General features: G+C 42.9%; 1 protein-coding gene across 1 annotated transcript in view; it reads right to left on the reverse strand.

Annotated features, from left to right (window-relative positions):
- DUSP16 (dual specificity phosphatase 16) overlaps positions 1-25,648 on the reverse strand; it is a 53,761-nt gene that overhangs the window by 1,779 nt on the left and 26,334 nt on the right. The window contains exons 2-6 of the mRNA XM_087969533.1: positions 24,978-25,578; positions 21,311-21,449; positions 4,203-4,366; positions 2,889-3,048; positions 530-653 (exon numbers count right to left, since the gene is read on the reverse strand). Of these exons, the coding sequence (XP_087825659.1) occupies positions 530-653; positions 2,889-3,048; positions 4,203-4,366; positions 21,311-21,449; positions 24,978-25,208 (818 nt within the window). The 5' untranslated portion in view covers positions 25,209-25,578. The remainder of the gene's footprint in view (positions 1-529; positions 654-2,888; positions 3,049-4,202; positions 4,367-21,310; positions 21,450-24,977; positions 25,579-25,648) is intronic.

Consider the following 25,648-nt stretch of genomic DNA (forward strand, 5'->3'; position numbering starts at 1 on the left):
GGGGTCCCCAAACTTGGCAACTTTCAAACTTGTGGACCTCAACTCCCAGAATTCCTCAGCCAGTTATACTGGCTGAGGAATTCTGGGAGTTGAAGTCCACAAGTCTTAAAGTTGCCAAGTTTGGAGACCTCTGGTCTATATCTCTAATCTCTATGAATCTAGATTGTCTATCCCTTCCTCACTTTTCTTCCCCTTCATTCTCCTCTTTTTTCCTTTTGTGTGTTGTATTTTGTAATACTTTATAACTTATTAAAAATGAAATTGGAAAAAACAACAACAATAAATAGTGACTCAGTAGGATAGATTACAAATTTGAGCTGCAACCCACCAGAGGCTCTTCGGAAAGCCAAGATAATGCCACTCTTAATGAATGAGAAACAGGGACCCTTTCTGCCCTATCCAGAAGTAAAGGACCTCTTCTGCAACTGACCGCGCGGAAGCCATTTTTCCAACCATGACTCTGGAAATAGCCAAGTCCCAACCTCCCCGGTTGAGTTTCTTCAGGATGACAAGAGCTCTTCCCCCTTACCTGTAGGCCTCATCTAAGGACATGTCCATCCTTTTCATTATATAGGCAATGGCAATTGTGGCTGAGCGGGATATTCCGGCTAAACAGTGGACTAAGACGCAACCGTTTGAAGCTTTGGCTTTTTCTGTGGCAAGCAAAGAGAAACAAAAATCAGGATACTCTAAAAAGCAGGAAAATCAGAACCCCCCCCTGCACGCAAGATAATCAGATAATCATCCTTGTCAGTGGGGGAAGTCGAGAGACGGACTATTTTATCAATTGAAACCCTGCACTTAAAACAACTGTATTTTAATTGTCAACGGTTAGGGGCAGTTGCACCTTGCATGAAATCGCAGGGTTGTTCTTTTTTTACAGATGTGTTTCAAATGTCTATATTGTTATGAATTATCACCCACCGGGGCTGAGCCGCATAGGCACCCTTTGGGCTCCAGATCCAATTTGTAAGATCCAATTTAAGTGCAGAAGGTGTTTTTTTTTTCCCCCAGAGCTTTCAGTAAGGAGCAAAACTGGGGAGGCGAAAACGAAGGGGGAAATGAACACAGCAGTGATTAAAGATTACATACAATACTTGCACCAGAAAGCTAATCCAGGCCCTTGGGAGTAATGAAAGGTTGGCTAGCCCTTCTTACTCACCCATGTTTCTCCTGTAGCTAATAGCTTTGTAAAACAGAATACAAAACAACAAGAGTCGGAAGGGGCTTTGGAGGTTTTCTAGTCCAACCCCCTGGTCAAGCAGAAGACAAATGGCTGTCCAGTTCTTAAAAGCCTCCAGCGATGGAGCACCCACAGCTTCTGAAGGCAAGCTATTCCATTGATCGATTGTTCTCACTGTCAGGAAATCCGTCCTTAGTTCTAAAAGGGATCTCTCTTTAATTAACTTTTTGCTTCTTATCGGGTGGGATTCTACCAGTTTGGACCGGTTCAGTAGAACCGGTTGTTACGATTCTGCGCAGTTAGGAGAACTGGCAGATTGTGCCCCTGGCTGGCCCCTCCCCTCCCCGACCAGTCACTCTTTATGGTATTTCTTTTTCCTCCCGACGATCGGCTGTTCCGACAATCAGCTGTGCCGCCGGAGTCTCCCTTGCTGCTTCGCCCAGGAGGCTTCCCTGAGGCCCAGGAGGCAAAAAAAAAAAAAAACACGGAGCGCAGGGTGTGTGTGTGTGTGTGGGATGCTGCAAAAAAGCCACGCCCACCCAGTCACGTGGCCATGCCCACCTAGCCATGCCCACAGAAACGGTAGTAAAAATATTTGCAACCCCGCTTCTTGTCCTGTGCTTTGGAGAATAGGTTGATCCCCTCTTCTCCGTGGAGCCCCTCAAATATTGGAAGACTGCTGTGTCACCCCAGACATTCTCTTTGTTAGACTAGTCCAGGGGTGTCCAACCTTGGCAACTTTAAGACTTGTGGACTTCAACTCCCAGAGTTCCTCAGCCAGCAAAGCTGGCTGAGGAACTCTGGGAGTTGAAGTCCACAAGTCTTAAAGTTGCCAAGGTTGGACACCCCTGGACTAGACGTACCCGATTCCTGCAATCATTTACAAATGACTTGTTTATGTAGATATGGCTACCTGCATACTTTGACTGTGGAGGTTATATAAGGCAACGTACTCATCATTTCAGACAGAAAAGTCATCAAGAACATAGCAGACTGGATGTATTCTTTGTGCTTCACCCCAAATTTAACTACCTCAAGGCCTCCGCAAGCCTCCCTCCAGAGGGATGATGGGAACACAGACCGGATCTCCTGTTTATCCAGGAATATTTGCAGGATGTGGTCAAAAAAAAAAAAAAATTCAAGATGATCGACAGCCCTAGGCTTGTTCTTCTACAACATTTTAACGAATCGGCTATAAAAAAAAAACATCCCTGAGAAAAAAATAGCTGAAATTGGAGAAGAAGAAGGAACTTCTCGTGTTCGAAAAGTAATCCGTGGCACTCCTAAAAACCAAGCATGTTTTCCCTATGGTTGCATGTCAACTCAGCATTTATGGAAAGCAGGCACATGGGAAAGACCCCACTCATTTAAGGAATTGGCAACTAGGTGCCACTCCGCACTCCCGTGTCCTCCAATTTCTAATAATTGTGACATGCCTGCCTTCTCTGCTACACCAGAGGCATCTGCAGGAGGGGATCAGAAAGTCAAGATGGCAGCTACAACTGCCCAATTCGCACACCTTTTGAAAATGAGTTGTGGCTTTGGTTATGCAGTTGCAGTCCTTGACTTCTGACGCTCCCTGAATGTTTCTGCTGCTGCTCGGGTGGGAGCCTTTCTCAATAACCTAGAACCCTACCCGAAAACGAGTGGATGGAAATGCATTCCTGGAGTTGTAAAGAGACCCCTGGTTAACTCAAACCTTTACCTATGAAGTCCACGGACTTGTCCAGCCAGGGAAAGATTTTCTCGCAGAAGCTGTCGTTCACCGGCACCCTTAAGAAGTGGGACTCTGGGATGAAGTCAGGTTTGGGACACGTATTGCTGGCGTTTAACACATAGCCAATCTCATTCTGTTGCATGAGCTCCTGTGAAAAGAAGCCGTATTTATAGATGACTTTAATTTTCACGGGGCTCACACCCCTAGTCTCCCGAGATGGGGAGTTCCACATCCAAGCCATAGTGCTTGGAGAAGCTGCCCCCTTCTTAAAGCCTTCCAAAAAGATCACTGAGTTGGGGCCAAGTGGACCTGGGAAGAGCGGGGGTAGATAATTCCAAAGGGCAGGTATCGCTAAGGATTAGCAGATCCCACCAGATTACACTGTTACAGAGAAAGGATCCAAAGTTTGTCCAGCTTCCTCGAGTGAGTGGGACAATCCACCTTACATGGCCCAGTGCTGTGTCTTCTTTGAGCTTATCTATAACAGGTGTGTCAAACTAAAGGCCTGTGGGCTGGATCCAGCCCTTGGGGTACTTAGATCTGGCCCACGGGCAGGGGTGGGATCTGACAGGGTTAACTACCGGTTCGGGATTCACGAGCTTCCCTGCACGCTGTGAGCCGCGCGCCTGTAAACTGTCATCAGCATGCTGCGGGCAGAGAAGCAGCCTTTCCAAAAGCCCTTTTTTCCTGCTTTTTAAACTGCAGCTGTGCCTCGCATGGCAGCTGAAGTTGAAAAAGCAGGAAATAAAGGTCAGGTAAGAGCCCGGGCGGGCGGGCGGATGGGCAAAAACATCAGCAGACATAGAACCGGTTCTATGTCTGCTGCTCTTCAGAGCTACCGGTTCTACAGAGGTGGACAGAACTGGTAGAAACCCACCCCTGCCCATGGGGCCGGCCTGGAAACCGTGAAGGACTGGTCTGCGGTGCCTCTGCCAGTGAAAACAGAGCTTGCAAGGGCTGTGCGCGGCCCTCCTGAGTTCAGTTTTCGCAGGCAGAGGGTTGCAGGAGGCCATCACAGTCAAAAACGGAGCTCGGGAGCCTGTTTTCACTGGCAGAGCACTTGGGCCACCACAGGCACCCCCCCGACACAAGTGACATACTGGTCACGCCTCCCCGAGGTCAAACATAACCCTGATGCGGCCCTCAATGAAATCGAATTTGACACCCCTGATCTATAATCAAAGATGGCCTCAATTTACGCAGCGTTTAGAGCGCTTAGGAAACCTTGCCCTGCCCTGCTTGCTATGGGGCTCAAGTGCACCCATGATCTCTCCTCCCCCCTCCCTCTCATTTCCAGCCTACCTTGTTGAGGACGTCTCTTTGGCATCCCAGGTACAGGTGGGGGAGAATCCGGGTGGGTCCCGTGTTGGAAACCGGTAAGCAAGGTTGAGAAATGCAGGAAGGCACCAGGATAGATTTTCCTTCGCAAAGGCCAGGGAAGCAATTGGAAAATTCAGCAAATCCACCTGAAAGAAAGAAAGTGCGCAGTTTTCCAATTTTCATTTAAAATAATAACAGCAACACCCACCTCAAATCATTTCCCTAATTTGCTAATTCGAAGTTCAGGGTGGCTTCAAGCGTTCTCCCAACACATATTTTTTTTTTGCTTTTAATCTTCAGCGTAGCTGAAAAAGTGAAGCAAACTGTGTTCCCCAGAGAATCACTTCCACATCGAGAAAGCAAAAAATTTTCCCAAACACAAATCGAAACCCTTGCTACTTCAACAAGAACTTCTTGAAAAGTCCCTCTAACTACAAAATCCACTGCTTCACACAATTCAAAGAGACTTTGGTTCTCTCCTCCTTTTGACAGTTTTTGTCTCAACAACCAGCTTCACAAATTCTTTACAACTGTGCAACATGTTTTTGGTATGCAATGATGTATATGCACATTGCAAGTTCCATTCATCTACAAGAGAACTAGTATTCAGTACTGTCAATTCTATTATGATGTCATCAGGCATATGACACACATCATGTACATTTTTGGTGCCCACAATGTTGTTATGGCTCATTCCCTGCATCTATGGTATGCATGAATATGTAGCGTTATTTCTGTGTGTCTTAATTTTCGTACATTTAGAAGTCTATTGGTAACCAGCTCAGATTTATATGCAAATATTTATAATATTTATGACCCAGCAGTGTGCAGCAGCAGCAGCCAAAAAAGCTAATACAATCCTAAATTGCATTAACACAATCAAGATCAAGGGAGGTACTAATACAACTCTATAAAGCCTTAGTAAGACCACACCTAGAGTACTGCATCCAGTTTTGGTCACCACACTATAAAAAAGATGCTGAGACTCTAGAAAAAGTACAGAGAAGAGCAACCAGGATGATTAGGGGACCGGAGACTAAAACATATGAAGAACAGTTACAGGAACTGGGCCTGGCTAGTCTAGTGAAGAGAAGAACCAGGGGAGATATGATAGAAGCCTTCCAACATTTGAGGGGCTGCCACAGAGAGGAGGAAGGGGTCAAGCTATTTGCTAAAGCACCCAAAGGCCAGACAAGGAATAATGGATAGAAACTGAACAAAGAGAGATTTAACCTGGGAATAAGGAGAAACTTTCTGACAGTGAGAACAATCAACCAATGGAACAGCTTGCCCCTTGGAAGTTGTGGGAGTGCCATCATTTGAGACTTTCAAGAACAGATTGGACTCCCATATGTCATAAATGGTGCAAGGTCTGCTGCTTGGGCAGGGGGTTGGGCTAGATGACTTTCAAGGTCCCTTCCAACTCTGATTATCTGTTATCTGTTATAAAACAAGTCTGAGACTGACAGCCTTGAACTGCTATTCAAATGTATGATGTAGAAAATAAAGGAAGAGTTATTGAAACAACGGGTTCTTTCTAATATAACAGAATGATCCCTCCTCTTCTTCCCCCTTCCCCCCCTCTCAAATCATATTTTAAAATTCACATTCGGTCACTTGTTGGCTGAAATATTATACAAGCATGAATGTAAGAAGCTCGTTATTTCATAGAAATTGTAGATGCTCTTCGATAGCATCCTCCATACACATGCAGAGAACAAACAGAAAGAAGAAATAAGAGAAGTCTATGCATGCCCAGGGGTTTATCGATGAGGCCCAACCCAACAGCAAAAGATTACTTTGATTTCCTTCTACTTCTTTTCTCTTTGCAAATTTCCGCCCTTGGTGAAGGAAAATCAATGGCTCTATCAAACAATTCAAAACCCTCTTCTCAAGGGGAAGCATGTATCACTCAAACATGGTTTGTTTGCTTAAGGCCTCTGCTCTTACATCCAACGTATTCGTGCTTGAATCCAGGGTGACAGAAAAAGCCTATATTGAAACATAGTTCCTGCCTCTGGCTTCCATAATACCCTATTCATCAGTTCATTCAGTTTACTGGGGCAAAGTTGTCTATCACAGAAGTCTTTGCTCTTAGAGGATTAGATTAGATTTTGTAACAACCTTGTTCCTTATGCCATCCATCTTGTAAATTCACAGAATTCTTTTTCCCCTCCCGCCATGCAAATGTATATACTAGCTCGATACCCCTGCTTTGCTACGAAACTATGTGGTCGGCTTAGTTTTTGGGGAGGAAAATAAGGGGGAAAATTTTTGCCTCTGCCTACCAGCATCCATCGGTATTCATCTGGGTAGCGTCCTGTCAGTGTGTGAGAGAGTTGAGGGCTGCTTGGAAACTGAAAGAGTATTTGATGTGTGAGCAAGAAGGAGACAGCAAGGAGCCTGGGTGTGGCTTAGCTCAACTGTTCTGTACTAAAGCTGCTTGGTGCCCTGAAACTGAAACTGAAACTCCTCTCCTCTGCTTGTGTTTGGACCAGATTTCTTTTCAGGTGGGGAAGGGGAGTAGAACTCCCTAGCATCAGAGCGTGTTAATAATAATATACAAAATACTAATGCACTGATGGTCATTTAGAAAAAATCCTTTCTTAGTGAGCACCTAGAAGCCAAGAGTGCCAAATTTCAAGTTTGTAGGCTTTACGGTTCTGGAGATTTTGTGATGATGTGTGAGTGGCATTTCACTTTTATAGAGAGAGAGAGATTCAAACTACACTGTGATGTTTCACTGTGTCATGTGTGTGTGTATGTGGGTATATGCATAATGGTTATCTTTTAAGAGCTGAATGCAACGAGATTTCATTTTAATGTATGCTGATTAGTGTACATTTAAAGTAACAATAATTATTCTATTCTCTATTCCCTTCCCTTCCATTTTATTCTGAAACAGTGATGTAGGGTGTGATAAAGAGCCATACATACCTATGGGCCAAGCTTGGCCAATATTGCAAAATAGTGAAAAGATGTGACGATGCCCAAGAAATTTGATCTTATGAGAAGCAAAGATTTTTGTTACAAAATGCCTGCTTGCTGCTCTGTGACTTTGACCATAAGGAAAACAGCTCAAAAATGAGGCTATGGGGAGGAGTAGGGTAGCCATAAAAGGGAGAGGAAACATATATACATACATGCATGCATACATACATACATACATACATACATACAATACATACATACATACCTACACAAAAGGACAACGGCATAGAGATTATTATAGTAAAATAATTTTGTAGATACCTTAAGAACTGGGTAGGAATTTTGTTTATGCACCTTTTTAAAGAGAAACTACTTCACTCCATACAATGTCACTGTGGGAAATGGACAAGTTAACTACACTGTTACTTTAAGAGTCCAGTCTGAGTCCAGAATTGTCATCTATGACACTTATCTAGAGTGACACAACCTCGGAGTAAAGCCTCATGTAAGCAATCCCTATGAAACGTCTTATAGTGAATGCAGACTTCTGCTATTACTATTTATGTTTCCAACTTAGAGAAAGATCTGATTGATTAAATTGGCCCTCTTGAGTCCATGGAAGTAGAATGGAATAGGCCTCCCACTACAACTTCTGAGATACGATGCCACTGGGGTATTTCAAACTTGGCCACTTTAAGGTGTGTGGACATCAACTTCCAGAATTCCTTATTTATGTTAACAGAAAAAAGAAACATTAAAAGAGGGCATACCATCAATCTAAGAGTCTAATGTTGTCATTTTTGGGTGAGGGCACTGAATAGTTTTAAGGATGCAACTTAAAAGAAATGATGCTAATGTCTGATCAAATAAACCTCATTCCCTCCCCCCCCCTCCCCACACACAAACACACACTATTGTGGTACCTGCTCTGCAAGGCAGAGTAACACAACCTAATTGGCCATGTTATTTCAGGCACTTTAGATTATTTATGAACTCTATCATATCCACCCTCTGTGTTAACATGAGAAGTCATGTCCAGTCGTAACAACCACTGGATTTGCAAATCACTAAAAACACATAATTGCATTACAAAAACACCGAGGGTTAAACCAAATGTACCAACATGCATGTATGCAGGGGTGGGCTTCAAAAATTTCAGCAACAGGTTCTCTGCCCAGTTGCAGGGTGGGCGTGGCCATGGTGGGTGTGGCCTAGCTGGCTTCCTGCACCACGGCGGGGAGCCCGTTTTCGCCTTTCCCAGGCTCCGGAGGCTTTCCTCGAGCCTATGGGAGCGTCAAAACTGCCTCCCAGGGCTCTGGAGGCCAGAAATGGCCCCATTTCTGGACTTCCAGAAGGCCCGTTTTTCCCCCTCCCCGAGGCTCAGTGCAGGCCCTGTACTTACTTGGCATCCAAAACAGGCCGTGTGGAGACTCCTGGGAGGAGCGGGAGAGGCCAGCCAGGGATTTGGCAGTTTGCCGAACCAATCATAACATTAGCTACGGATCTGCCCAACCCAGGCGAGCCTGTAGTAGCCTACCCCTTCATGTATGTGAATGAATGAGTGAGAAAGACAGAAAGACAGAAAGAAAGTTGGCATTGGGCAGAAAGTTCAAATGATTGTTGAGTTGTATTCACTTCTCTGTTCATGATCAAATGTTTATAAGAATAGTAAGAAAAAGATTCACAGCCCATTTAAGCCTCGCACCCTAACCTCAGACTCTTACATCACAACCGAAGAGCCAAGTTGGAACTCATAACTGTAGCCACTTGCCTGGCCACACATGCTCTACTCCCTCTCATCTCTTCGTAATTGCAGAAGTTACTCTGCCTATACCTTATTAAATAACCACAGATGGGAAGGAGTGGCCCAGCACTGTACACTTGTGCGTGAGACATGTTGGACTAGAAGAAAGAGGAATTGAAATTCAAAACGTTGCAAGACATTGTTAACCATCCCAGTGATGCAGAGGAGAGCTCTTTGATGGTTGGAATTGAAGAATCTCTTGTTGACGGTGTGCAGAAACTGGGTCTGCTGCTTAACCTTTATCCAAAACAAACTTAAGATTGTATCCATGGTCAATGTCAATCCACAGCAAATAGAGAGGAAGAGTAGAGGCAGCAAACTTTAGCCCAAAAATGAAAAGATGTTTTCTCTTTAAGACAAAGACTTTGGCGGATCCAGACAAAATATTGAAGTGCAAAGAACAGCACACTGATAAGCAAAGTTCCATCTTATCAAGGCCTTGGTCCTCTCAGCGATAGTGTATGGCCATGAGAAATGAACCATCGGAAGGGCTGAGTGAAGAACAAATGGTTGTTAATGGTGATGCTGGAGAACACACATTAGACTGAACAAGGACAAATAACAGATAAAATTAAAACAAAACTCTAAAACAAAACTCAAGCTTACTTATGTTGAACATATGAAGCCAAGGCAAGAGACCTACTCAGTTGGAAAAATTGAAAACAATCTGGGAATGTACTATCGCTGTTGAAACAAACATGACCTTACAAGAACTTAAGTAACACACATTCCTGATGAAATGATGTACGCCAGGTGAAGAAGGGTGGAACAACTGAACAACATTTCCCCCCTTTCAGTTTAGTGATATGGTAGGCATGGATAGATACTACCATCTACCATGGCGTGCTACAATCCAGTTTCTTGCCGTTTGCCTAATTAAAGCTCTCTGCAGACTCAGAGTGTGCTCATCACAGCAAACAAAAAGGAAAAAACTGGAAGATGACAGACCATGGATAGTCACCGAAGAAACATCACCCTAAATGTGCCTGACGTTATGACCCACATTTCAAAATATTTTAGCTGAGTTTGCTGACGATGGAAAATCATAGTACTCCAGTTGGCTAGGAGCTATTCCTATCCTCCTCACTAAGTCTACAGAAGGAACTCTGATGATCACAGAAGCCATTCAGATATCCAATGGACACTGGTGGCTTCTGCAACTTCCCCTAATTACTGGATTCATCTTTGGCATAAGAAGCATGTAAGGTAAAGGTAAAGGTTCCCCTCGCACATACGTGCTAGTCGTTTCTGGCTCTAGGGGGTGCTGCTCATCTCCGTTACAAAGCCGATGAGCCAGCGCTGTCCGAAGACGTCTCCGTGATCATGTGCCCGGCATGACTAAATGCCGAAGGCGCACAGAACGCTGTTACCTTCCCACCAAAGGGGTCCCTATTTTTCTACTTTCATTTTTTACATGCTTTCGAACTGCTAGGTTGGCAGAAGCTGGGACAAGTAACGGGAGCTCACTCCGTATGTGGTGCTAGGGATTCGAACCGCTGTACTGCCAACCTTTCTGATTGACAAGCTCAGAACTTTAGCCACGGAGCCACCGCATCCCTTATAAGAAGCATAGGAATGTCTTAAACAAATAAACCATGTTCAGAATTACAGGCTTAGCATTTGAGATATCACTCATTCACCCATACTTCTACTTTTCAGAAATCTACCTTGTTTATTGCCTCTCGTCTACCAATTAACCTAGTAATTAAAGTGGGTACCATCAATATTTTTATTTTATTTTAATTGTTACCATATATGGTGAGCATTTGTTGGTTTCTTGCCTTTTTCATATTTTATCATACAGAAATCATTAGCAGCCATAGAATAGTAACCAATAGTATGGTCCCATTAGTTCCTGTAGTGGTAAGTTTTTTATATAGAAATTAATATTTACTAAACTACGACACAACGAAACCATGCAGTTATGATCGTGAAGTTTCAGGATTTGAATTTGACTTATAGGACAGTTGAAATCTGCAGAAGGAAATGCCAAGATTTAAATCGCAGCGGATGTCCTGGACAATTGCACTTTATTGCAGATATTTGATTTTCCATCAACATTAGGTTAACAAACATTACCAGCACAGCTGAAAATGTCCATTTTGTCAAACTATTTCCTAGCGTTTTGTTTAGGAGAAGACACCTAAACTTGGGAGGTTCAAGAATATCCTCAGTTCTCGTTATCAGTTTGTAAAAATAGAGATTTTGTTTCTTTTCCCTAATCCGTGGGTCTTTCGGCTGTCACATCCAGCTGTTTTATTTAGTTGGTGGTTTCTGAATATTTCCCCGTGTTAATACAGCGTTTCCAGGGCTGGCTTTTCTAGTTTATTACTTGTGGCTGCAATTCTCGGAGGGGTGTTTTATGAAACCAACTCAAGGCGCCAAAAGCCATTTGTGGAGAAGAAAACTCCAATGGTTTTTCACAATCTAGGCTTGCGGGCTTTCCAAGTATTTAATGATCTGGCTGTTGAGAATGGGGAGAAAAACAGGGGGGGGGGGTTTCAAAAAAGCCTTTCTCTGATTAACGCCCAAGATTTTTCTCTGACTAGGGGAAGTTGTTCAAGATCCATTGGTTTTCCTTCAAGGAATTCTCAACAGTGCAGAACTGGCAAGAGTTTATTCCCTTAGGAATAGCATGGGAGAATTTTAAAAAAGCATTCATATTTGCATCCGTTTTCACCTTTTTCTCCTTTTCTGCCCCCTAAACCGCTCACTGAAACCATTACTTAAAGAAAAGGGTTGTTTTTTTTTCCAACCCAACCACAGATAAACACCCAGACCTTCTTCCAGACCTTGATTGTGTAACTATCCCCCATTTGGGGATAAAGGAACAACTCCGCCGAAAATCTTGGCATCCGTTGAGATGTTCTTGGTCCATTCCTCCAACTTGAGGAACGCAGCCAAGCTGAGATCCTGGGATTCTACATCAATGTTTCTCAATCTTGGCAAATTTAGTTCTTGGGAGTTGAGTTCCACACAGCTTAAAATTGTCAAGGTTGAGAAACGGAGATCTATATCACGGTTGTGGCTCACCATACCCTTAAGAAATCTGAAATCTAGGTTAGTTGCGTATTCAGCTAAAATAATAATCTCTGGGATTATTCTAGTTCCAGTGATAGGAGCTGTGAATATGGAACAGAAGCTCTATCTTGATGCCATTGAGGGTCGCATCAGGGTTATATCTGACCTCTGGGGGGAGTGGGCGGCCAGTTCGATGTCACTCACTTGGGGGGCGCCTGTGGTGGCCCAAGCAATCTGTCAGCGAAACAGGCTGCCGAGCTCCGTTTTCCGCTGCGATGGCCTCCTGCAACCCTCTACCAGTGAAAACGGAGCTCGGGAGGGGCGTGTGCAGCCCTTGCGAGCTCTGTTTTTGCTGGCAGAGGCACCGCAGGCTGGTCCTTCACTGTTTCCATGGTGGCCCCATGGACCAGATCCCATGGGCTGCCTCTGGCCCAGCTCCCGGGCCTTCAGTTTCACACCCCTGCTCTATCCCCTTTCTAATGTGCACTGCATGCATGGTGCACATAATAAAGGGATATGGCTTGTGGTCTCCCTCTTGACTTTTTTGACCTCCCCGCCATGGATGCTCCTGATGTAGCTAAAGATTAAGTTATTATATCCACCAAGAATGTTGACATTTGCAACTTTCCCAGCCGGCTCCCAATGAGCAAAGTCAATGGAGGAGAAATCAGATTCGCTTAACGACCTTAGGATTTGCTTAACAACTGCAGTGAGTTGCTTAATATCTGTGGCAGAAAAGGTGATAAAATCGGCATGACTCACTAAGCAACTGTCTTGCTTAGCAACGTAAATTCTGGTCTGAATTATAGTCATAAATCTAGGACTATCTCTACTGAACTAGAGAGAGTCAATTAACCCCAAGTATGCATTAAAAATGGTTGGAGCTTCGATTCTTATTTATTTAGTTATATTTCTTTGACTATTCCCTGCGGACTCTCTCAATGCAAAGTGAGGTCCTTCTAAGAAGATGCTGTTTAGAAAAAAGAAATAAATATACATCCAATAAATGTGCTTCAGAATGAATTTAGGGCAATGCACACACACCTACCCAGGCACGCACATACATCATATCAGCAGGAAGAATTTATATTTGCACTAACAAATTAAAACCAATCCTTACGTTATTTCTACAGTCACCAACTGGCCAATTTTAAAATAGGCTTTAATTATACTTTCAGATGAATAAGCATTCAAAAATTTGTGGAAACTTGTGTTGGCATGAAATACTCAGCCCAACTATTTTTTTAAAAAAAAGAAATTGTATTGATTTTACAATTAAAACAAACCAACAACACATACATAAATGAAAGAGAGAGAAAGAAGAAAGGAAGAAGAAAATAGAAAGAAAGATGGCACCTTCCTCCTTTGAGATTAGCGAAGATGCACCCCAATATGAGTCCAAATTGCTGGAAATGCAAAAAAAAAGAGGGAACTTTTTTCCATATGTGGTGGTCCTGTACAGAAGCTCAAAAATTTTGGCAGAAAATTAGAAATTGGCTGGAAGAAATGACAAGAGAACAGATCGAATTCAAACCAGAGTCCTTTCTGTTAGGGATCTTTGATAAACAAATTTAAAAAAAATGAAATATATAATAATACACATTTTGACAGCGGCCAGATTGGCTTTTGCACAATGTTGGAAGCAGCCTCATGTTCCATCAGAAGATGATTATTCAAAAAATTTCAAGTCGTGCAGAAATGGACAAATTAACCTTGGCATTAAAAGATAAAGACACTTCAATATACTACAACAGCTGGAACTGCTGGTACAAACGGATAGACCAAAGAAAGACTTCACACTAAAAGGCAAAAGAGGATAGGATAGATCCATAGTAGTGATACACAGATATATGTAAGGATTAGGTGTGTGTACATGGCATAAAATAAGGACAAAAAAGAGGTCTTACAAACTGTTGAAGATGAGAATGTTTTTAATTGTTTTCTACTCAGCCCAACTATTAAGAGTTCATTTCAAAAGTGGATAACTTGATTATTACCCATGAAAGGAATAAACAAGTCGCAGAGAAATAGATTGAAAGCGTTCGGTGGTAGAGAATAAATAAACCACCGTCTCTTGCTCTGGCTACTATGCCCAGATGTTTTGAATTTTTAGAAGCAGTCCCAGTCATGTCCCACCCCAATCAAAACAAAGAATTGTCTCCCTAGATGGAAAACACTGCAATACGTCTTGGAGCATTCCGTTTCAACTGTCTTTTATTTTTGCAAAACTCATCCAAATTACGCCACAGTCAGATCAAGGATGCCATTCACATAGTTTCCAGATCTTGCTGTCCACGTTTGGTGTGGATCAAAGTGTTTCAAATGGATAACAAAACTAAAAAAAAAGAAGCTCATAGAAGCTGAAATATTTAGGCAGGAGAAGCTCAGGTAACGTGGCTTCCAAAGGCTCCGAACAAGGAGATTATCAATAATCCGAATCTAATCTAATCCTAATCTAATCATTTAGAAGTGAAGGTAGACCAGGCCTTCTTTGAGAGAGAGAGAGAGAGAGAGAGAGAGAGAGGGAGGGAGCCCTGAACTTTTCCTAAGGAATATTTCTGCTCCTGTAGATTTATTTTTTAAAATTTTGTTACCCCCCACCACCAAGCCTGACTTAGATTGAATGGCAAAATATTTCCCTCTTCTTGCCCAGATGATGGTCTCAATGTATAACCAACCCTTGGCTACTAGTGTACCATAATGGATTGGCTTAAACCTTAAACTGAGTTCTCAAGACAGAACAGGGGTTTAGAAACTGTTAAGAGACGCAAGCGAAATAGGACCCAATAGGGATAAATTCGTTTGAACTTGGAAGGAATGGAAAGTAACTCAGAGCAAGCCAAGAAGAATTCATATGAAAAGGATATTGAGAATTGCATTTGAAACCATTGCATTCTCCTAAGCCAAGGCAAGTCCCCTGATGTCAGGCTTAATGCCCAACAGAAGAACCAAAACAGTCATCTTGAAAATAGCAGTGAATAGTATCAACAAAGGGAAATGACATTATAAACAGTAATTAAACCTCGGTTCCCAAGAATGCCAAATTCTATTTGATAGGCTGGAAGAAATCATATGGATGTCCAGATGCAATGAACATAAGAGAATGCTGGCATTTTTCAATCAATGTTTACTCCACATATGATTTTTCAGACGAAGAGTGTTTTTTTGGGGGGTTGTAGCCTTTAAAGATGGATAAACAACTTAAGAAAGGGACATGGTGGCTCAGTGGCTAAGATGCTGAGCTTCGATCAGAAAGGCCGGCAGCTCGTGGGTTCGAATCCCTAACACCGCGTAACAGAGTGAGCTCCCGTTACTTGTCCCAGCTTCTGCAGTTCAAAAGCACGTAAAAAATGCAAGTAGAAAAATAGGGACCACTTTGGTAAAAGCGTTCTGTGTGCCTTCGGCATTTAGTCATGCCGGCCACATGACCACGGAGACGTCTTCGGACCATCTGGCTCTTCGGCTTTGTAATGGAGATGAGCACCGCCCCCTAGAGCCGGAAATGACTAGCAGATACGTTCCAGGGGAACCTTCACCTTTAAACAACTTATCTCAATGAGCAAGAGCACCAACTGTGTAGTTTCTCAAGACAAGGCAAGACAAACAGATGGAGACACTGTTTCTGAATCAGGCTGAGTTAAGGTTCTTTCCCTAAGGGAGAGAAGGGAAATCTGTGCTCATAAAGACTCAAAAGAGAAAAAGAGTGAATGTATTAAAAATGTAATAGAAGGAGATAAACTCAGTCCTCTGAAAACTTTGCGTCTCCTCTATCCTACCACAGAAAGTCTTATCACAGAAGGAAAGGAAGTGCTACCAGACAAGAACCTCAAATCTTCTGCCAAGGTCAGGTTTGAGTATGGCTTGAGTCTGCAGGCAGAAGCTGATCGTTAACCTTAATTGCTGAAACACTCTAGACAAACCACAAATGATCAGAGCCATCTAAATGAAAAGAAATGACTTTGAGTGGACAGGTAATTTAGCTGAGGTCCACCTCAACCTGTTCTGATAAAAGACTCTTTGGAGAAAACCCATCAGCTGAGGTGGACCAAAAGCAAGAATGGACATCTGGAAGATCTTCATCCTATTTTCCATTTACAATCCCACCTTTGCTCTCTCCTGCCACATGCTCCTGAAAGCGTTGACAGCTACAGAAACAACTACCTCTAACCAACTTGATGGATCTTCAGGGTCATGACTTTTTTTTTATCTGGTGGGATATTTATTGGTTAAGAACGTTGATCCTTCTTTCACAAAACATTTCTCCAAACTTGATGCTTGGTTTATGCTGAACTAATGTGGGAAAATTGGGCGGCAGACCAGGAGTGGACTTGGGGAACTGGTGATATTCCAGCTATTAGAAGCAATCTAGAACTAAGGAGGACTTTCCTGACAGTTAGAACAATTAATCAGTGGAACGGCGTGTCTTCAGAAGTTGTGGGTTCTCCATTAATGGAGGTTTTTAAGAAGAGACTGGACAGTAATTTGCCCAGAATGGTATAGGTTCTCCTGCTTCAACAGGGAGTTGGACTAAATCTAGAAGACCTTCCAACTCTGTTCTGTCCTGTCCTTTCATGTCCACTAGATACTGACAATTCTTCTGAAAGTTAAGTCCATCTTTTATTTACATTGACCTCCCCAACCTACACAAATGAAATATTCAGAGAGTGAATTCAACACTGCTAACCATTATACAGGTAATCCTCAATTTACAAGCACAATTAAGGCCAACATTTCTATTGCTAAGTGAGACATGTTAACTGAAGTTTCTCATTTTACGACCTTTCTTGCCACATATGTTAAGTAAATCACTGGCTGAGGATACTGGATGAGGAATTCTGGAAGTTGAAGTCCACAAGTCTTAAAGTTGCCAACTTTGAAGGCCCCTGAGCTACAAGATATGGAAACAAAAACCCCATATATCTCTTTTGAAGGACAAAACAGGCTATTATCCAGAACTTATGGAAGTCATTAGGGTGTTTTTTTTTTGTGGACTGCAGGGATACTGACATGTTTTGGCAAGCTAGCTTAGGTCATCTTAGCCCAGTTATACTTCATTTAGCCTGCTAGATCCCTCTCTCAGGAAACGACGAAGCTTGTTTTGAATCATTCCGGCACAAGCATTACATCTGAGGTTACTCCTGAGTTTCTGAAATAAAAACACAATTCAACCTTGGGATGGTCCTAGCAGAGTTTTTTTTAAAAAACCCAAACATTAATGCTGATTTGAGAGGACAGCGGCTGAATGCGATGTGCTTTTGAAATATTTTTTGATAAAATTGCCCACTTCTCCAGGGGACTGAGACATGGCTGTTCTTCTTATTCCATATTTTATAAAGCCACAGGGATTGACCCTGCTAACTCTAGGCCTCTTAGTCTCCAGAATATAATTGGCAAGTTATATGCTAGTTGGTTCTGGTGGGGGACTTTGGGATTATCTGTCTCAGGAAAAAATATGTCAGGAAAAGAACAAGGTAGACTTTGAATCAATCTCCCCAACTAAACGCCAGGAATTTCTATGATAGCATCTGGTCAAAATATATGTCATACAGCCCAAAACATCAGTTCACTCTGCCTTTGTTGAAAATCAGACCTGATTTTAGTTTGATCTCATGGAGAAAAAAAACCCCAGCAGTCCACCAATTAGCATAAAATTCCAAGGCTTCAAAGTCTACATATTCTCATTAGTTAGGGAATTGAAATAGATGCTTTTAATTAGCCAAGAAACACATGCCAATCTCCAATCGCTCTGGATCACGATTCCGCTATTACTCATCTTTCAATCTTTTAATGGCCAAATTCTTGGAATTTAACTGGAATCATGCTAGTTTTGTTTTTTTGTTTTTTCTATTGACCCACCAGAGTTTCATTTGGTTTAAACAAATGGCAGATTTTGCACAGACTACACATTCTTCCTCTTCGAAGGCATCACATTTTCCTGTTACTTTAGATGTTTCATTCCAGCAGAGAGATATAATCTGATTCCTTCTGGACTAACTGTTCCATCCTGACCCTTCAAAAGATTTTATTTAATTTGTGACTGTTGAAGTTAAGATTTTTCTATCAAAAGTCATAAGGGGGGGTTGGTGAAATATAACAACTCTCTAATTTTTTTCAAGGTGTTAATATATCACAGAGAAGTTCTGAATTATTAGATTCTCTTTGGTGCTGGTGGTTTAGATGTTGGACTTGATTAGAGATGATGCCCAAGTACAAACTAAACATAAATTACGGACAAATAAAATTTAGTATATCATGGGAAAAATCGGTTCATCTACATCAGATTTTATACAGCATAGCTAGCACATAGCTTCTAACTTCTGAAAGGAATCTGATAAAACAGGCATAAACAGTGGTGGGATTCAAACATTTTTACTACCGGTTCTGTGGGTATGGCTTGGGCTTGGCTTGGTGGGCGTGGCAAGGGAAGAATACTGCAACATCTCCATTCCCTCCCCACCCACTAACCTGCTTTCCAGCTCTGTTCTCCTGTGCAGGGCAACTAAAGAAGACCCAGCCAATCAGCTGGGACTCAGGAGGCGGAGAATAGATGGGGGTGGGGCCAGTCAGAGGTGGTATTGGCTGGTTCTCCGAACTATTCAAAATTTCTGCTACCGATTTTCCAGAACTGGTCAGAACCTGCTGAATACCACTTCTGGGCATAAACTCACCAAAAATATGTTTTTTTTTAAAATAAACTGGGATAATCAGAAACGGTGATTCTGGATCCTTCTGATGTTTTGCCATTATAGGCTAACTCAAGTCTTCTGCTACAAAGCTCCCAACTTTGTAATTCAATCTTTCGAACACCGTCAACAACTTCACTATCAAATCTGATGAAATTCAGTCTATATTACCACTCTTATTCCAAGGCCAGACAAACCCATTATCTGCATGCTTCTTTGTTGGAGAAAATCTAGACTAAACAGCAGCCCAGACCAAGCAAACATAAATATTAGGGAAAAGTCATTTAATGAACCCAAAGGTGCTTTTTCAAGAGGCAACTGGACTTTCTGGTTTTTCTTTGAAGACATTTCTCTTCTCATCCAAGAAGCTTCTTCAGCTCTGGAGAGCTGAAGAAGCTTCTTGGATGAGAAGCGAAACATCTTCAAAGAAAAAACAGGAAGTCCAGTTGCCTTGTTGAGGTATTGAAGATTTAATAGCTGACCAGCTGTAAATGCTGATGCAATGAGAATGAGTCAGCAGGGTATTGCCATTTTAAGAGTGAGGTTGGGACAGCAGCGTATTGCCACTTTAAGAAGTTGTCTATATAAGAGAGACCATGAGAGGGTGTATGTCTCTCTCCTTGTGTTCTAACTCCATTGTAGTTCTTCCTGCAGAGTAATGAAGATAGATTTCTTGCCCGGTATGTGCCTACCACATATATGTATGTGTATAGCAGTCTTGTATATAAACCACTGTTAAAAGACAAAGCCTCAGTCTGCTTTGTTGTGCTCCTGGGTTGTCTCAAAATAGCAGTCATGCTGCAAACACTCTGACATGCCTTTTGAAAAAGCACCTTTGGAACAAGCCTGACCTGGATGACTGAGAATCTCCACAGACATTTAATAAACAAGGCTGTTTTCTTGCCTTCCCTGTTTCTTTGTCCTCTGTGCCCCTAAAATACTTCGCCCTGTGTTTTCAACAGCTCAGCCTGGAGAACCCATTGCACCTTCTCTACTCTTTGCCTTTTGTACGGCTCAGTGACCCTTGAACTCAAACATTTAAAGAGTTTGTCATCAACTTGCTGAGATAAGGCTATTCAGGCCCTCCAGAGATAAGAGCTAAAGAAAGACTGTACACACGGGACAGGCCACGTGATTGTGTTAATCTGGGCCTTAAAAACTCTTTAAGGGAAGACTAGAAAGCTGCCATGACAAAACAGGCTTCTGCGTTCAAGGCATTCCAAGGAGGAAATGAAATGTTACTGTTGTTTAATTTCCTCCAGCCTTGTAATCTATACAGTGTTTGGGTAATAGCTGACCCTTTTACATACCAACCTTGGACTGAAAAGATAACAGTTGTTGACACTGCAGTTTGTTTTTTTTCTTTCTTCTCATTAATTTAAAAACAGAGGCACTACACCCAACATTTAAAAACAACAGTTTAGCAGTTAGCACAATCTCAAGAGAGGCGAGGACAGTTTTTCTCCTTTCTTAATCGTTCTCCCAAGAATGTTTTAAAAATTGCTCTTCTCAAATGTGGCTGAAGGTTACACTTTTCCCATCTCCCCCACCATCACATTTTCCCCCCTAGGTCTGTTTTCACAACTTTATACAGAGACCCCAACTTTATTTGGTTCCTAAAGAATGACTCAGGTGTAAGAGGCTGTGGCATATTATACCAAAATGTAAATTGGGTGGGAGAAATAATTTAAAGCCAGGCAAATATGCCAACTGTAAGAGACCAAAGCAGATTTACCAAAGGTAGGAAGAAAGCATGTCTGACAAGCCATTTTCCTGGATTCCACCCTCCCCACCCAAAAATATTTGACAAGTTCAAATTGGATTGGGTGTTTTTCATTCAGGGCAGTATGCAGGCTCTTGAGATTGATGTCAGCCCTTTGAGATAGAACAAGTCAAGAAGCCAATGTGACAGGGATTCCAGAAAATGCTGTTTCATTCTTGTAGGCAGGGGTGGGATTCAGCCGGTTCGGGCCGGTTTGAGAGAACCGGATGTTAAATTTTTGCTGAACTGTTAGTTGAACCGACCGGCTGGCCCTGCCCACCCCACCCCGCCCCTCCCAGGAGTCTCTGTGTGGCCCATTTTGGATGCAGGTAACTACAGGGTCCGTGTGGAGGCTCTGGGAGGGTGAAAAATGGCCCTCCCAGAAATTCCAGATGTCTGGAAAATGGGCCTGTTTCTGGCTTCTGGAAGGCCTCTGGAGCCCAGGGAAGGCAGTTTTCACCCTCCCAGAGGCCCGAGAGAAGCCTCCGGACTCTGGGGAAGGTGAAAAACGGCCCTCCTGGAATTTCAGTAGGCCACGCCCACCATGGCCAGGCCCACCCAGCAACCGGGCAGAGAACCAGTTGTTGAGATTTTCGAATCCCACCCCTGCTTGTAGGTTAGAATAACAGAATATGAAAAGCCTATCCCTAGTTTTTAATCTGCTGCACCTAATGCCAAGCAGGGGAAAGCCAGATCCATTCCATGTTCTTTCTGAACTGCCATAATAGCCCACTTGGCTAAGATTAGCATTTTCTTCAAATTGAAAAGAGAAAGGAAGGACACAGCTCGGCAAAACAAGTTCAGTGCCAGAAGTTATGCGCGCTTATTCTTTGGAGTGACTGGTGCAATCCCTTGTGTCCTTGCTCAGGTGTTCAGCCGCGAATCCTACCTGCAAGCAGGTGAACAGAGCTGAAGCTTTTCTCCAATTTTCTCAGCAGGAGACACAAGAAGGAATCGGGAGGGACAGTAGCCAGATCTGTTGAGCTTTGGTCATACACCACGACTTCCTGTTTGCCATCGATTTCAACCTAAGACAAGCCAGGGAGAAGAGACAAGAAATAGTTTTCAATGTAGTCCAAATTTTACCTTTCTGCCATGGTTTTTTCTGGATGACACTATTACTGTACACATTTCCTGTCTCAAACAGGAATGATTTCAAGCAACAGCAATAGCACTTAGACTTATATATCGCTTCACAGTGCTTTACAGCCCTCTCTAAGCAGTTTACAGAGTCAGTATATTGCCCCCAACAATCTGGGTCCTCATTTTACCGACCTCGGAAGGATGGAAGGCTGAGTCAACCTTGAGTCAGTGGGCAGAGTTAGCCTGCAATACTGCATTCCACCCACTGTACCACCATGGTTCTTAATCCCTCTTGTTTCCCAACTTCTGGCTTCTTTCTCAACACAGAAAAATATGCTAAGGCTGGAATATTAGAAAAAGACCCAAGCATTTTGCCTGGGGCTGTAGCACCAGGAATGATGTATCAAAGATATATGGGCCCCGAACTTTCATTATCTTGCAGAGATTCAACTGGAAAACTGGCCAGTTCTTATCCTTTTGCTTTTGACAGTTGGATTACATAATACCTGAAGCATATAATCATTGCTGGCATCAGCACAAAATTGTTTCATGTTTCCAGGGAAAAAAACAACAATATTTCTTATCAACAATGTTTTATTGCTACCTAATGTTGGCAATTTCGTGCTGTACTGATTGTTACTATGAAACCAAGCTGTCTTCAGGGTAAGCTCATAAAACAATGTGATTTATTTGCCTCCTGGTGAAAAGTGGCCAAGGCCACCAGAGCCACTGTTTTGTGAGAGTGCCCAATGATACGTTCCTACAAGTGCAAAAGGGGATACGGATCCTGGATTTACTTCAATGGGCAAATTTAGTCATTGAATTCCTTGGGGAGCAGTAAAAGTGTGGGAGAAGGAAAGGCGGAGGGTGGAGGCAAGAGAAGAATTAGCCTGGAATGTTTATGTTGTTACCAACAGTCTAAGTCCAGCCCTTCTTGAATTCTGTTGACTCTTATCTAGCACAATTTATTGCTGGCTTTTAGTTGACTGGATTCTTGTATACAGGATTGAATAATAAATCAGTTTGACTGGAATGTAACATGGAGTCCTGATTCTTAACACCTGACAAATGCTTTCTGTATACTAGGTAGCCCTTTCTCAATGAAGACTCATTCAGAAACCATTCAAACTAAGATGGTGCTAAACAAGTGGTACTTAGGACCAGTCCTTGTATTACATATGAGCCGTGGTGGCGCAGTGGTTAGAATGCAGTACTGCAGGCTACTTCTGCTGACTGCCAGCTGACTGCAATTTGGCAGTTCAAATCTCACCAGGCTCAAGGTTGACTCAACCTTTCATCCTTCCGAGGTGGGTAAAATAAGGACCCAGATTATTGGGGGGGCAATAGGCTGACTCTGTAAACCGCCTTGAGAGGGCTGCAAAGTACTGTGAAGTGGTATATAAGTGCTATTGCTCTTCCTTCCTTCCTCCCTCCCTCCTTCCCTTTCTCATTCTCCTTCCTGGTGGCGCAGTGGTTAGAATGCAGTATTGCAGGCTGACTCTGCCAACTGCCAGCAGTTCGATTCTCACCGGCTAGCCTTCTATCCTTCTGAATTCAGTTAAATGAAGACCCAGATTGTTGGGGACAATATGCTGACTCTGTAAACCACTTAGAGAGGGCTGTGAAGCGGTATATAAGTCTAAATGTTATTGGTATTGCTAGTGCTGTGTTGATCCTCAGTGTCCTACAGTCATGTGATCATGATTTGCAGCCTTCTTGGTTGGCTTCTTACATGTAAAACCAATGAGAACACTGGGAGGAGATGACAAGGGGACATTGTGCTTAACAACGGCAACCAGAAATGCTGTAGTTTCTATCACGCAGTTATGTGATGTTGCACTTTATTCATGCATCATTTAATGATGGAAATTCTAAACTCAATTACCGTTCTTCAGCTATAATTCCAAGAAATATACATTGCTCCAATGAGCTTTGGGAACATGTAACAGCATTCAAAAAGAAAGCAAGATTATTTAGGAGAATAACGTCTTTCAGAATGAATATTTGGAGACCATAATTTGATCATTCTGAAACACTAAAAATGAAGCAGAATCTTATTTACTGTTTGGCAAATACCGAACAGTGCAGGGATGCAGGATGATTGGGGTTGACGTTGGTTTTAATTTATGCCTTTTATTGTTTTCCTACTGTTTTAAATTTTGCCTTCTACCAAAAGTTAGCTATTTCGAGCGCACAATCTGACAGAAGAATGGGGGATGCAAGTGTAATGAATTAATTAAGTGAAATATAGCCCTGATTTTCACACTGGGCTAAATCTGCCAATTGTTAAGCTTTGGCTCGGCTGGACGTGTAAACCAAATCGCTGTGGTTGCGCTAGCTGACAGCAAAGCAATGTTATGATCTCATTGCAAATTATGACTCATTCAGACGATCGTGGCCAAAACAAAAACCGGGTTAAAATAAAGCACACTCGTCTTTGAAGGCCTAATATGCTAAGTCTGCCAGAGAGCCTGGAATGGGGATTTCATGCACTCCGAGACAAATTTCTCTGACTCTGTGGGGGACTGGCGTCCACAAGCATCCTCGGGGGAGTGAGGGGGTCAAGTGAGATCAAATGCGTCATCTGTGGCTTCTCTACCGGATGGACGCTCGTGTTTGTATCGGCAGGGCCACAAGTTGCGATCCGCTTAACCCGAGGTGAACTGTTTTTTGTTTTTTTTTAAGTGACAAAAGAAAAGGCTAAACCTAACGGCTATTTCAGTTCATAAAACATCAAACTCTTCCTCCCAAGAGTGTTTATTTTACCTTTCCATTGTAGCCACATTTTTTTCAGGATTGAGAGCAAATTGTTGTTAGCGATGCTCAGGATAAGGCCGGTATCAAGAAAACTCTTGATTCTGCTTAAGAATCATTTGTGCCAGACCTGCACAGCATCATCTGACAGCATTACAAAAAAATAAAAATAAAGTTGTTGAGACTTTGGAAAAAGGGCAGAGAAGAGCAACTAAGACGTTTACAGGCCTGGAGACGAAAACGTATGAAGAAGGGTGGCAGGAATTGGGTGTGGCTAGCCTAGAGAAAGGAAGGACTGGGGCTGACATGATAACAGTAGTCCAGTGTTTGAGGGGCTGCCATAAAGAGAAGGGGATCAACTTATTTAAAAAAAAAAAAAAACAGAAGGAAAGACAAGAAAGAATGGATGGAAACTAATCAAGGAGAGAAGCAACCTGGAATTAAGAAGAAACTTCCTAACTGTGAGGACAATTAACCAATGGAACAAAGTTGTGAGTGCTTCATCAATGGAGGTTTTTAAGAAAAGACTGGACAGCCCACCTGTCTGAAATTGTATAAGTGCTTGGGCTTGGAGTTGGACTAGAAGAGCTCAAAGGTTTCTTCCAGATCTGTTCTGGTTGGTTGATCTCTTGCCAATTCCCAACTCTGTCCATCATCTATAAATGTATTCTCCCACCCCTCAAAAAGAAAAACCCACCCTCTGCTTCCCAGCGCCTCACCTTCTGTTTTGCCGAATGCTGAATAAGTTCGGTGATCAGCACCTTATCCTGCTGCAACCTGCGCTTCATGAGCTTGGAGCAATGGATGTTGATGGCCTCCAAGATATGGGACATGTTGTATTCCACAAAGGGGCGGCTGTCAATCAGGAGCAATTTCTCCATGCTGCTTTCCAGCCAAGTCACCAGCCTCTCTCCGGGGATGAGCTGAGCACCATTCATTTCATCCGCCATGACAACCACAGGCGCTTGAACTGGAGCAAGGCTTTGCTTTTTAATCTGCGGCCCCCACGAAGACGATGAGGTAATGGCTATGAACTTAAAGGCCCAGACTCTCCATTGTCCTCCAAATGAATGAGGTCATCTTGGTGGAGACTGGCAAGAGGAAAGGGAGATCCATTTTCTCTTTCGGAGGGTCCTCTAGAGAGAAATGCCCCGTCCAGCCGTGCCACACAAAGACGCCCCTCAGAAGCCATTCATCTTGGGCTACGGAGTCGCCATTTCGCTCTCTCACAAAAGATCCTTCTCAGATGCTCCTGCCATTACCTCATTCTCTATCTTTGTTCCCCCATCGTTGGTTGTCTCCTTCGAGCAGCCTAGGAGCCTGTACAGAAACGAGGCAAACAGAAAGGAAACAAAAACCAACAAGAAGTGAGATGAGACTCTCTAAATCC

Source organism: Notechis scutatus, chromosome 6 (assembly GCF_049901735.1).
Source record: "Notechis scutatus isolate UNSWTSFEM ecotype Mainland chromosome 6, rNotScu1.2, whole genome shotgun sequence".
NCBI lineage: Eukaryota > Metazoa > Chordata > Lepidosauria > Squamata > Elapidae > Notechis > Notechis scutatus.